General features: G+C 45.7%; 1 protein-coding gene across 2 annotated transcripts in view; it reads left to right on the top strand.

The window, feature by feature from the left end:
• Positions 1 to 930: 930 nt before the first annotated feature.
• The window catches only part of HNF1B (HNF1 homeobox B), a 94,346-nt gene continuing 83,139 nt past the window's right edge, over positions 931 to 12,137 (top strand). For both annotated transcript variants that reach the window (XM_015828486.1, XM_015828488.1), the window contains exon 1: positions 931 to 1,328. In XM_015828486.1, coding sequence (XP_015683972.1) covers positions 931 to 1,328 — 398 coding nt within the window. The remainder of the gene's footprint in view (positions 1,329 to 12,137) is intronic.

Here is a 12,137-nt window from a genome sequence, read left to right on the forward strand (position 1 = left end):
CTATTCTATTCTGTTCTATTCTATTCTATTTTATTCTATTTTATTCTATTCTATTCTATTCTATTCTATTCTATTCTATTCTGTTCTATTCTATTCTATTTTATTCTATTTTATTCTATTCTATTCTATTCTATTCTGTTCTAATTTTTAAAAAAAAAAACGGTTGAAGTTCTTCTTATTGGTTTCTACCTCTGACCAGGGATAGACAAAGTTCGCCGAACAGGCGAGACGCCCAGCCCTGGCGAGAACAGCCGCCCCCCCCCTCCCCAACCCAAACCGGCTGCCTAAACAGGTTCAAAGTGCAGTGAAGAAGGAAGGAAGGAAAGAAAGAGGAGGGGGGGGGGACCCCGGCGATCTCTAGAGACGAGTCGCCCCCACCCCATACACACACACACACACACACACACACACACACACCCTCCCTTCTGACCTAAAGGCTGGACGTGGAGTCCTCGTCCCGCCAGCCCAGGCGAAGGGAGCCCAAGCTCGGGAGTCTTGGACGCCCCTTTCCGCGCCCGTCGGTGCCCTCCCCTCCTGTGCCGCCCCCCCCCCAAGCTCGTCATTTGCATCCCGCGCGGAGGCCCCCGCCTGCCCACTTCATTTGCATATCGTATATGGCCTTCTGGAGAGCATCAAGAGGGAGTAAAAGGCCGGCCGAGGCATTTGCAACCGCACAGCCCGGCGCAGAAACAGGTGTCCAGCCGAGAGCTCTGGGGCTTCCCGTTGCAAGCCCGGCGCGGGGGTTTGGGGAGGGAGGTTGGATTCTTTTTTTGGGGGGGGGCTTTCTTTCCCCCTTTCCCTATCCTCCTCCCCCCTCCCCTTTTTTTTCTTTTTTTTCTGCCCCTCTCTCTCCCTCTCCCTCTCCCCCTCTCCCTCTCTCTCTCTCTTTTTTTTCCCCTTTCCCTTTCCCTCCCTCCCTCCGGGCTTAAAATGGTGTCCAAACTCAGCGCTTTGCAACACGAGCTGCTCAACGCCCTGCTCACCTCGGGCGTCGCCAAAGAGGTCCTGATCCAAGCCCTGGAGGAGCTGATGCCTTCCGCCGGCAGCCCCAACGCTCCGGCAGCCCCGGCTGGAGGCTACGGGGTGAAACTGGAAAACTTGCAGCTGTCGCCCGGGGGAGGCGGCGGCGGCGGAGGCAGCGGGACGGAGGCGGACAGCAAGCCCATCTTCCACACCCTGACCAACGGGCACAGCAAAGGCAGGCTGTCCGGGGACGAGGGCTCGGACGACGGGGACGACTTTGACACCCCGCAGATCCTCCGGGAGTTGCAGGCGCTCAACACCGAGGAGGCGATGGAGCAGAGGGCCGAAGTGGAGAGGATGGTCAGGTAAAGTGGAGGAGGAGGGGGGGCTGCGCTCTGTGTGTGTGTGTGTGTGTGTGTGTGTGTGTGTGTGTGAAAGGTCCCGTAGAGGCGGCGGGTCCCCGCCAGCGCGCCCGGGGCTCCGGGAGAAAGTGATGGGGAGGTTCTCCGAAAGGGGGGATGGAACGTTCGGAGTGGAACGTTCGGAAGAGAACGTTGGGATGAAAGGAATGGAACGTTCCGGTCACACTGGATAGAATGTTCCGGTGACTGAATGCACGACCTGGGTTTGCAAAGGGTGCGTTTTTTTGCAGCCCTCCCCGCCTCGGGCTGGCCACCCCACGCCGAATAATACCGCGGGTGGGTTTAAAATACACACACACACACACACACACACACACACACACACACACACGCACACACACACGCACACAACGAACCGCCGTTCAGGTTTGTCTCCAAACGTTTTCTCCCCCCCCCCCTGTACTCTGCGCCTTCTCCTTACAAGAATGAATGGCTCTGTGTTTGCGTGCGTGCGTAATGCAAAAGTACACAACTCGTTTACACAACTTTGTCCGCTGTCCCCTTGTCGTTGTGCTAGGGGGGGGGGAAGGAGGAGGATAGGATGGCCGAGCCACGTGAGAGTTTCAATCGATTTTTATCTCTCTCTTTCTCTCTCTCTGACTCGCACACCCGCAATCAAGGACAAGCGCCAGTTTAAAAAAAAAAAGAAAAAAAAGTACATAGCGCGAAGATAATTTTCTTTTTAACTGATTAAAATAATCCCAGCAAAACGAAATCAGGGTTTTTTTGGGTCTCTCGGGGGCAGCGCCAATCCTTTTAAGTGTTTAGTGGGAAGGACTTTTAAGGATTGCAACTGTCCCCTGACAGAGAACGTGGTGCTTTTCATGTTTCCTAACGATATCGCCAGGAATAGGTTAAATCACAAAAAAATAAGAATGCAGCAGCGCTAGAAATGGATCGTACTATAGTGATTGGTTTCGCTTTTTTGCTTTGTTTGTATTTTCATTTTACTAAACGGGAGCTAAAGAGGTTTTGTAAGGAAAAGGTGAAGAACGTGGGGGCAAAATACAGTTTCGTAGAATTAACGCTGAAATTTTAGACTCACTAAAAGTGTGAAACCCCACCCACCCCAAGTGTGGTGCTTTTAAAAAAAATTCTGCGGAGTTTTTTCGTTTGTTTCTTTATTTTTTTTAACCTAAACTTAGAATTTTTATACTGTTACCTTGAGACAAAGATTCCATTAGAAACTGTCTATAAATTCTCTAAAGGTAAAAATCAAGCCTTGGAAACAAGATTTGAAATATAGGCGGGAAACATCCCTTTCCTATGTCTATGTAGAAATGCATAAAAGTACCATACTACAATATTTTAGAGCAATAATTAAGGTCGGTGGAGAAGCGTGTATATTAAATATTCCATGCCACAAAACTACTCATATATGAGTCGAACTGAATTTTGCTGCTTTGAGGGTGTACTAACTTATCCCACGCCGAGCCCGATCAATCTGGAGGCTGGCGGAAAGCAATCACGCCTTATTCTACCGCTCAGACCTAACACGTGCGAATGCGGGGTTGGTTGCGCTGAGGCTTTGACACGGGTTAATATATAATCGTCGTAAAATTCAGACGTTCCTAAAGCTATGTTAACAGGCCGCATATTCCGGGGTGTCCGAGGAGGTTTAATTTTGTACTATCCTCAATGTATGTGTGTGTGTGTGTGTGTGTGCGTGTGTGTGTGTGTGTGATGGTTCCACACTCTCTAGGAAGTAATAGCTAGGAAGGGGTTATCAGATGGAAGCTCAAGCAGCATTGTCTTTTTCCTTCAAATAACTTAAAGTATAAAACTAAGGGAGAATTGATTTGCAGGGCCCTCGGTGCACCCTGACCTCGGTTGTTTTCTTGCAGACGTTTCATTACCCGAAATAGGCAACATCATCAGTGCTAAAATATAATGAGAGCAAACCCCGCTCCCTTCCAGCACTGATGGTGTTACCTAGTTGGGTGATGAAACGTCTGCAAGAAAACAACCAAGCCCAGAGAGCACCAAGGACCCCCTCAATTCAACCCTGATCTACAAATATTCTCCTTTATTGAAATTCATCTGCATTCCCACACGATCCCGCTTAATGGAACCCTGGGCTTCCCTGGTGTTAAATAAATGAATAAAATTACATTGATTAATTGCAGTGATGGGGGGAAAAGGGGGGGTGACATTTTGAGGGCAGGGCAGGGCTATTCAAACGTCACCTATGTAGTTCTTTCTCTCTCCCTCCCCCCCAAATATCACCTCCAGCCAAGATGCCTAGAATCATTGTGTCCAGAGTAGTAAATAATAGCAGCAGAAGTAGTAATAGTAATATCCGTTACCTATCAATTTCTAGAGATAGGCTTTGTGGAGAGAAAGGTGTGAATTTGATGAAAAGGAATCTAGCAATAATTAACTCCGGGTAACCCTTTTCCACTTCCTAAGATTATTTCCCTCCTCCTTCTAATATCTTTTGTCCAGTAAAAACTTTCATCAGCTGTTCATTTGCCAATACGAAAACACCCTCTTTGTGTGTGTGTGTGTGTGTGTGTGTTCGTTTGTGCCCCCGCCTGTGTGTGTGTGTGTGTAAAAATGCCGGAGCACACGCACATATATACATACGTGTCTTCCAACTTAAAGAGTCGCACGGCGTTTTGACAAGTTGGTTACTAATTATCCCTCGTGGTTTTACGGCGCTTTTCCTCCCGTCCTTCCCTCTTTTAGCAAAATATCAACTAAATAAACTGCTATTTATTAACCTGCCGCTCCGTTTTTAAAGGCCGGCTGGGGATTTTTTCCCGTTTCTTCGCAAATCGGTTTATACTAGGAAGCCGCCCGGTCGAAAAATGGCGCTTGGGGGGGGGGGGCAGGCTTTTTTGTTTTTTTGCGAAAACGAAAGGTAACTTTCCACCTCTCTCTAGAATAAACGTTTCCAGGTGGATCCTATTTACTGAAGCGCTGATTAAAATAACTATTGGGGGGGGGGGTAGGAAGATAGAGAGAAGCAGAACGAATCTCTCTTCCGAACTCTTCCCGTTAAGGAGCTGGAATTAAAAACTGAGAGGGGTTTTTAGGATTCAGCCCATTTAGAAGAAATTAAAATTAAAAAAAAAAGGTTTAGCTTCTCCAGAAACGCGCTTCCGGGACTAAAGTGGTCCTTAAACCTTAAGAGAGTCTGGGAGAAAATATCTGATTATTTTCCGGCTTCGTTCACTAAAACCAATTTGCAATTGGGGAGAGGGTATTATTTTTTTTCCCAAGGGAGGGGGGGCATTGTTTAGGATCGAAACTGGCTTTTATTTAGTTATGTATCGTTTCTTATTTCTTACCCACCGCCCGTCTCTTTCGTTCTTGGGCTTTTTTCCTAACGAGTTGCTTTCGGGCCCCAAGTTTTGGCCCGTTGATTTGGGGGAGTGGGGGGCGCTTCGGCGCAAACCCGGGCAGGGTCGGGAGCCTGGAGAGAAAAAAAGGGGGAAGAGAACGGGTCTACTCGGGAGTTTTCCCTCGTGGCGGCGCCTGGGGGGGGGGAGGGAGGTCTGCCACCGCGATCCTGTCGCAGGCCTTGAACAAGGCTAGCTCCGAGGGCTTGCGATTTAGGGATCCCCCCTTCCCCCCCAGTCCAGTCCAGTCCAGAACCGGGAACCAGACCCGACAGAAGGAGGGTGCCAGTCTCTCCGTTGTTTCTCTTCAGCACGGTGCGACCCTAGGGTTGCCAGGTCTGTTTCCAAAAAATAGCGGACAAGCGGGGGGTGGGTGGGTTAAGTAGTAAAAAAAAGTAGACTGTACAGCTTTAGATTACGTACCATTTCATCATAAAGCTTTTGAATAAAAAAAAATGTCCACTATTTTGTGAAAAAAAAATAGCGAACATAATGTGAAAAAAGTGGACTGTCCACTCAAATAGTGACCCGGAGCCTCGCGGTCGTCGGAATTAAATCCCCAAGCTGGGCCCAGGGGTGGCCTTCTCAAAGGCTTGGTGTAGTAGACTTAGCCCAACATCTGCCCATCTCCCAGGTCCTTGGGAAGGAGTTGATAGGTGGATAAAATGCCAGGTCCGTCTAGATTCTAATCTAGACTGTGCGACGAACCATAATAATAATCTCATGATTATTCTTGTTCCTTCTCCTTGGCGCTCTCTGAGCTTAGTTGTTTCCTCGCAGGCGTTTCATGACCCGAACTAGGTAACATCGCCCGTGCTAGTCCCGGTTTAACTAACGAAACAAGCGCAGAGAACACCAAGGACCCCTCGTTTCAACCCTGAATATTCTCCTTTACCGGTATTCCTTCTCCATCTGCTCTGAAAGGCTGTAGAAATATTTAGATTTATTTTTTTTGTTCGAAACCGGTTTCCTTCAGCAGGTCTCTCTCTGTCTGTCTGTCTGTCTCAGATTGGTTTATTCAGTGGAGACAGCCTAATCGTTCAGATACAACCCCCCCCCCAAGAAAAATTGCCCTGATTTTAACGCCCTTAAAGTCCCTCGTTCGGGGGAAGGGGGGGGGGAAGAGATTGAGGGATGGAGGAGAGAATTAAAAAAAATAAGAAAAACAAGTAAACTCCTTTCTCAATCCGGTTCCCTCCGGATTAGTCCAAGCACCTTAAACGGAGTGAGGGCACGGACTATAAATCGTCTGGAAGGGCCCCTTGAAATTTTCTAAGACTTGCTAAGTGGAAAACTTCTGAAAAGACACCCCCCCTCCACATACACACACACACACACACACACAAACTTTTCATTTCCTCCGTTTACACCGTCCCCATCAAGTTTCAAATGAAATAAAATCAAATCACCATCCCCAATCCGAATTCAAGGCGACTCGGATCCGGTCACACACCTTTCGGGATGGAGTCGTTGGAGAAACTCCTGGGGTGGTTTTGGACTACAACATCCATCCGCCCCTACCGGCGCAATCCGCGACGAAGGGGGGGGGGGGAAGGGCCTTCTAAGTAATGCAAAGAGTCTGGAAACCTCGCGGGTCATTTTCCACTGCGGGCTAATTCGATGACATTTGATTTCTGAATAATTGTAGCAGCGATGACCTGGTGCAAAAGTCTGGGTGGGTTTTGGGGGTGGTTGTTTTTTATTATTTCTGTTTGTTTGTTTGCAGCCACTTTGATGAACTCTCTAACCTTATTTACCTGGCTGGTTTTCCTTACCTTTCTTCCCAAGGGTTCTCTGGCAGCCTCTGTACCTTTCAGCACACCCTTGGGTAGGTCAACTCAAAAGTAAACCCCATTGAGATCAAAGGGACTTGAGTATTTGTTTGTACAGGACAGTCTGCTACCCAGGAAAGTTGAATGGAAAACCTTCAGAGAGGTGAATTTAGCTAAAAAATCGAGTTGGTGGTGGTCACAAAAAGTTTCAGCCAGGTGCAATTTGCCCCAGTGTGCAGTTTGGTTACATTTGGCTTTTTTTTTTCTTTCTTCTTAGCTTAGTTTGTCTTTTTGTGGCTTAATGAGTTGTATAAATCCAGCTGGTTAGGTTGTGCTTCCTATAAATTGAAAATTGTCTGTCACGGGTTTAGAGTAGAAGTAGGTACCAACTGCGCTTGTTTTTAATTAAATCTATTCAACTGTTTCACTGGAATTAACCAGGATTTAATGTATTGGTCTGAATAATATCTTTGCTTTATAAATCCGGGGCAAAGAAATTCCTTGACGAAAATCCAGTTGGCGATGCCTTTTAAAGCCAAAAATACTTAAAGGGGTGGACCCTAAACCTATTTTTGAATCTTATCACAGCCTACAATATGAGCAATGGATTAATGATCTGTTTAGTTTCATCTCTCTTCAATCTTGAAATTTCTCCGTTCCTCAAAATCCCCCCCCCCCGATTCGTCTTATTTTGTTTTGATTCTTCCTATAATGAACTCTTAAGGTTTATAACTTCCTTCCCTTTTGCTATTTATATTCCCTAAAAATACAGACAATAAATATGCTGTTATAAATGGGACATAAATAATATAATGGGTGGAAAGTTGAAGAATAGGGGGGGAAAATAAATAAAAATCAAACTAATGATCTGTTAAAGAGTTTTCTGTAATTAAACAATATGTACTTCTGCAGAAGTATTTACTTCCTCTGACAGCTTCAGGTATATTTTTATCGGCTTTTTTTTTTGCCAACAAAGCCATTGACCCAAAAGAGCAAAATAAAAACATAATAAATTATGCATTTATATTAAACATTTTAATCCCATGCCTCCATACTGTGAAAGTCTCCCCAAATGGTATGAAAGCATGCAAAGAGAAAATAAATTTGGGAGGGGGGAGGGAAGGGCTTCAGACACTCACTAAATAACAGAATAATACAGTTGGAAGGGAACTTGGAGGTCCTCTAGTCCAACCCCCTGTTCAAGTAGGAGACCCTACACCTTTTCAGACAAATGACTGTCCAGTCTCTTAAAAGCCTCCAGTGATGGAGCACCCACAACCTCTGGAGGCAAGCTTTTCCGCTGATTAATTGTTCTAATTGTCAGGAAATGTCTCCTTAGTTCTAGGTTGCTTCTCTCCTTAATTAGCTTCCATCTACTATTTCTTGTCTTACCTTCTGGTGCTTTGGAAAATAGGTTGACCTCCCCTTTCTTTGTGGCAGACCCTCAAATATTGGAAGACTGCTTTCATGTCACCCCTAGTCCTTCTCTTCATTAAACTAGACATACCTAATTCCTGCAAACATTCTTCCTATGTTTTATCCTCTAGTCTCCTAATTATCTTTGTTACTCTTCTCTGCACTCTTTCCAGAGTCTCTACATCTTTTTTACAATATGGTGACCAAAACTGGATGCAGTATTCTAAAGCGTGGTCTTAGTAAGGCTTTATAAAGCGGTACTATGCTTTCCCTTAGTTAATTCAACTGGGGTTTATTTAATTAACCCAGCCAGTTTCTTTCAACATCCGAAAACCAAAGGCATTATATGCTTATGTTCAGATTTGAGTAACTTGGCTAATTGCCTGCTTACAAGTAAGTGTTTAAGAAGTAAATCTGTCTCTTGTATACTTGAACTGTACCGTATAAACTTCCAGCACGTGGGACGCTGGCTGTTATTAATTTATTTCTATAAATCATCAACAGAAAGATACACAAACACTTGTGCTTTTTTTTTTTTTTTTGAAAGGTGAACAATTCATTTGCAAAGTTGTAAATCCAAACCAACCAGAAGATGTATACAGGTGTGCATGTTTATGTGTGTCAGAACTCAGCTGAAAAGTAAAACTACAAAGAAAGATATTTTCCCCCTTTTTAGTCTTTGATAAAAAAAAAAGCAAAAATGCGGTCATTGTTGGTACTTATCCTGCTGGGAATTTCTCCCAAATATTGTCTCAGATTCTAGCCGTGTTTTCCCAGGGTAGAAAAATTACCATGTAATTAATTCTTAATCCAGGTGGTAGAAAAGTACAGGCATGCATCAGGTCTGGACTGGAATTCAAGGACCTGACCAAAGGACACTCAGTGTAAGATGATCAAAGGCCTGGAGACCAAAATGTACAAAGAACAGCTGCAGGACTTGGGTTTGGCTAGTAGTCTAAAGAAAAGTAGAAATAGGGGAGACATGATAGCAGTGTTCCAGTATCTGAGGGGCTGCCACAAAGAAGAAGGGGTCAGGTTGTTCACCAGAGCACCAGAGGGAAGGACGAGAAACAATGGTTGGAAGCTGATCAAAGAGAGAAGCAACCTGGAATTAAGGAGAAACTTCCTGACAGTGAGGACAATCAACCAGTGGAACAGCTTACCTCCAGAAATAGTGGGCGCTCCATCGCTGGAAGTTTTTAAAAAGAGACTGGACAATCACCTGTCTGAGATGGTATAGGGCAGTGGTGGCTAACCTATGGCACGGGTGCCAGAGGCAGCACTCAGAGCCCTCTCTGTGGGCACACGTGCCGTTGCCCCAGCCTTGCCTCCCCCCGTGACCCCCTCCTCTCCAGCAGCCCCCCTGAAGGAGAGTCTCCCCCGAGCGTGGCCCACACGGAGCAGTGCAGCCAAGGACATGGCAGCCAGGCAGCGTAGACAAGACTCTGTCCTCACACCTCATCATGCAGTTGATGCTTCAGGGCATGGGCAGAGGGTGTGGCTGCCATAGCGTTGCTGGGCTGTCTGGGCGATCTACAGCGGGCCCTGGAGGCAGGTAGTGGTCCTGTGGGCAGGTGGGTTGGGGGATGGGGGGCAGAGCGAGGGCGGGGCAGGGGGTGGAGCGGGGGCGGGGCCAGTTTTTGGGCACTCGGTCTCTAAAAGGTTCGCCATCACTGGTATAGGTTCTCCTGCTTGAGCAGGGGGCTGGACTAGAAGACCACCAAGGTCCCTTGCAGCTCTATTCTATTCTATTCTATTCTATTTCTAGGGAAATAAGAGAACTCTTTAAACAGAAATAGCAACATCCAAGGATATCAGAAAAGGCTTTTTGGTTAAATAAATATATATATATTGCAAGCCACAAAGCAAAGGTTGGCATATTGATTTAGACAAAAGTCGTCCCGAATTCATATGACTGGTGGCTCGGTTTATAAAAATCTAACCCACAAGAAGTAAATTTTTGAGTACAGGTAGTCCCCCACTTATGACCATAATTGAGCCAAACATTTCTGTTGCTAAGTGAAGACAGTTGTTAAGGGAGTTTTGCCCCAGTTCATGACCCTTTTTCTGCCACAGTTGTTGAGTGAATCATTGCAGTTAAGTTAGTAAGAGCGGTTGGATGTGAGATGGGCGGCAAATAAACTCCATAATAAGCAAACAAATAAATGAATAAATACACGGTGGTTAAAGGACTCTGAATTCCCCATTGACTTTGCTTGTGAGAAGGTTGCAAGAGATGACCACGTGACTGCGGGAAACTGCAGTCGTAAATATGAACCAGTTGCCAAGCATCCGAATCACATGACCACGGGGATGCCTGCAACGGTCGTAAGTGTGAAAAACAGGTCATAAGTCGCTTTTTTTCGGTGCTGCTGTAACTTTGAACGGTCACTAATTGAATTGTTGTAAGTCAAGGACTATCCATACTGCAGAACCCTTTAACTAGTTAAAAGTATTTTTTTTTCTTCCCATTTCCTTTAATATTTAGGGCAGGGGTCTTCAGACTTGGCCCTTTTATGACTTGTGGACTTCAACTCCCAGAATTCCTCAGCCAGGCATGCTTTTCTCTCCCATTTGAAGTGTGTGTGTGTGTGTGTGTGTGTGTGTGCATGTGCCTTTGACTCAATGTTGACTCCGGGCAACTGCCTGGTGAAATCCCTGCAGTTTACTTGGCAAGAATGGAGAAGTGATGTACTCTTGCATCCTTCCTTGGGCTGAGGGAGACTGACTGGCCTAAGGCTGCCCAGATAGCTTCCTGCCAAAGGCGGAACTAGAACTCACCGTCTCCTGGTTTATAGCCTGGTGCCTTCACCACTAGACCAAAATGGCTCTAAGTCAGGGGTCTTCACACGTGGCCCTTTTATGACTAGTGGACTTCAACTCCCAGAATTCCTCAGCCAGGCACGCGTGCCTGGCTGAGGAATTCTGGGAGTTGAAGTCCACCAGTCATAAAAGGGCCACGTTTGAAGACCCCTGATTTAGGATGATGTAGAATTCTGCAAAACTCCGAGGATTGGAGGGTTCTTGTACACCAGAAAGTTAAGTTGGCCGAAAGGAAGGAAATCTGCAATTTGGCAGTCTCAACAGATTTCGGAGGTGCCAAGCATCTGATTCATATTTATGACGGTTGCAGTGTCCCGGGGTCATGTGATCCCCTTTTGTACCTTCTGACAAGCAAGGTCAATGAGGAAGCCAGATCCACTTAACAACACTAACTTATCAACTGCAGTGCTTCACTAACAACCAGCGCAAGAAAGATCATAAAACAGGGCAAAACTGACTTAACAAATGTTTCACTTAGCAACAGAAATTTTGGGCTCAGTTTTGGTCGTAGGGTCGAGGGTCACCTGTATTTTGATGGCTTCCTCTCCTCTTAGTTTATTTGATCCTGGTGTCTGAAGCCAAACCAAGATCAATAAACCTGTTGCTCTTGAAATCTGCTGGGTCTACAGATCTACAGATCATTTCTAGTGGATCTCTTTGCGTTTCCGGCTTTGTGTTATTTGTGCAACAGACTCGGGCTCTAAAATCCATGTCACTGTGCAGCATTCTATGAAAATCCATTATTTTATAACAATGAGGCTGCCTCTGCCTTGTGGAACATCCTGCCCCCAAAGGTGAGAAAGGCCACAATGTCTTAGCCTTCCTCAACTGTGGCTGTGCAGCCTTGGGTGGGGGATACAAAGGCCTACACAACCATAGAGCTGGCCAGCTCAATAATAACTATCCCCGCACCTACATTATATCAACAACTGCTAACCCGCCATCGTGGAATTTTTCACTTGTTGAAATTTTACAGTGTTATTTTTTGCTCATTTTAAACTTTTTAACCTGGAATCATTCTGATTTTATTGATCATATTGTGCACCCACCAAAGCTCCTCTCCGAGGGAGAATGGGCAGTTAAGAAATATATATATTTCTTCTTCCCTGGTCCAACACCTTAAAGCCACAGGACATAAAATTGACTTTAAAAAGACCAGAACTATCGCCAAAACTGAACACTTTAACAATATATATATAACTTCTTCCCTGGTCCAACACCTTAAAGCCACAGGACATAAAATTGACTTTAAAAAGACCAGAACTATCGCCAAAACTGAACACTTTAACAACAGAATAATCAGAGAAGCCATCGAGATAGAAAAACGCCCACACAGCATGAATAAACGAGATGATACCTCCCGCCTACCAGCCATTTGGAAACCCGCCCTCATTGGC

Source organism: Protobothrops mucrosquamatus, unplaced genomic scaffold (genome assembly GCF_001527695.2).
Source record: "Protobothrops mucrosquamatus isolate PMUCROS unplaced genomic scaffold, P.Mucros_1.0 scaffold4562, whole genome shotgun sequence".
NCBI lineage: Eukaryota > Metazoa > Chordata > Lepidosauria > Squamata > Viperidae > Protobothrops > Protobothrops mucrosquamatus.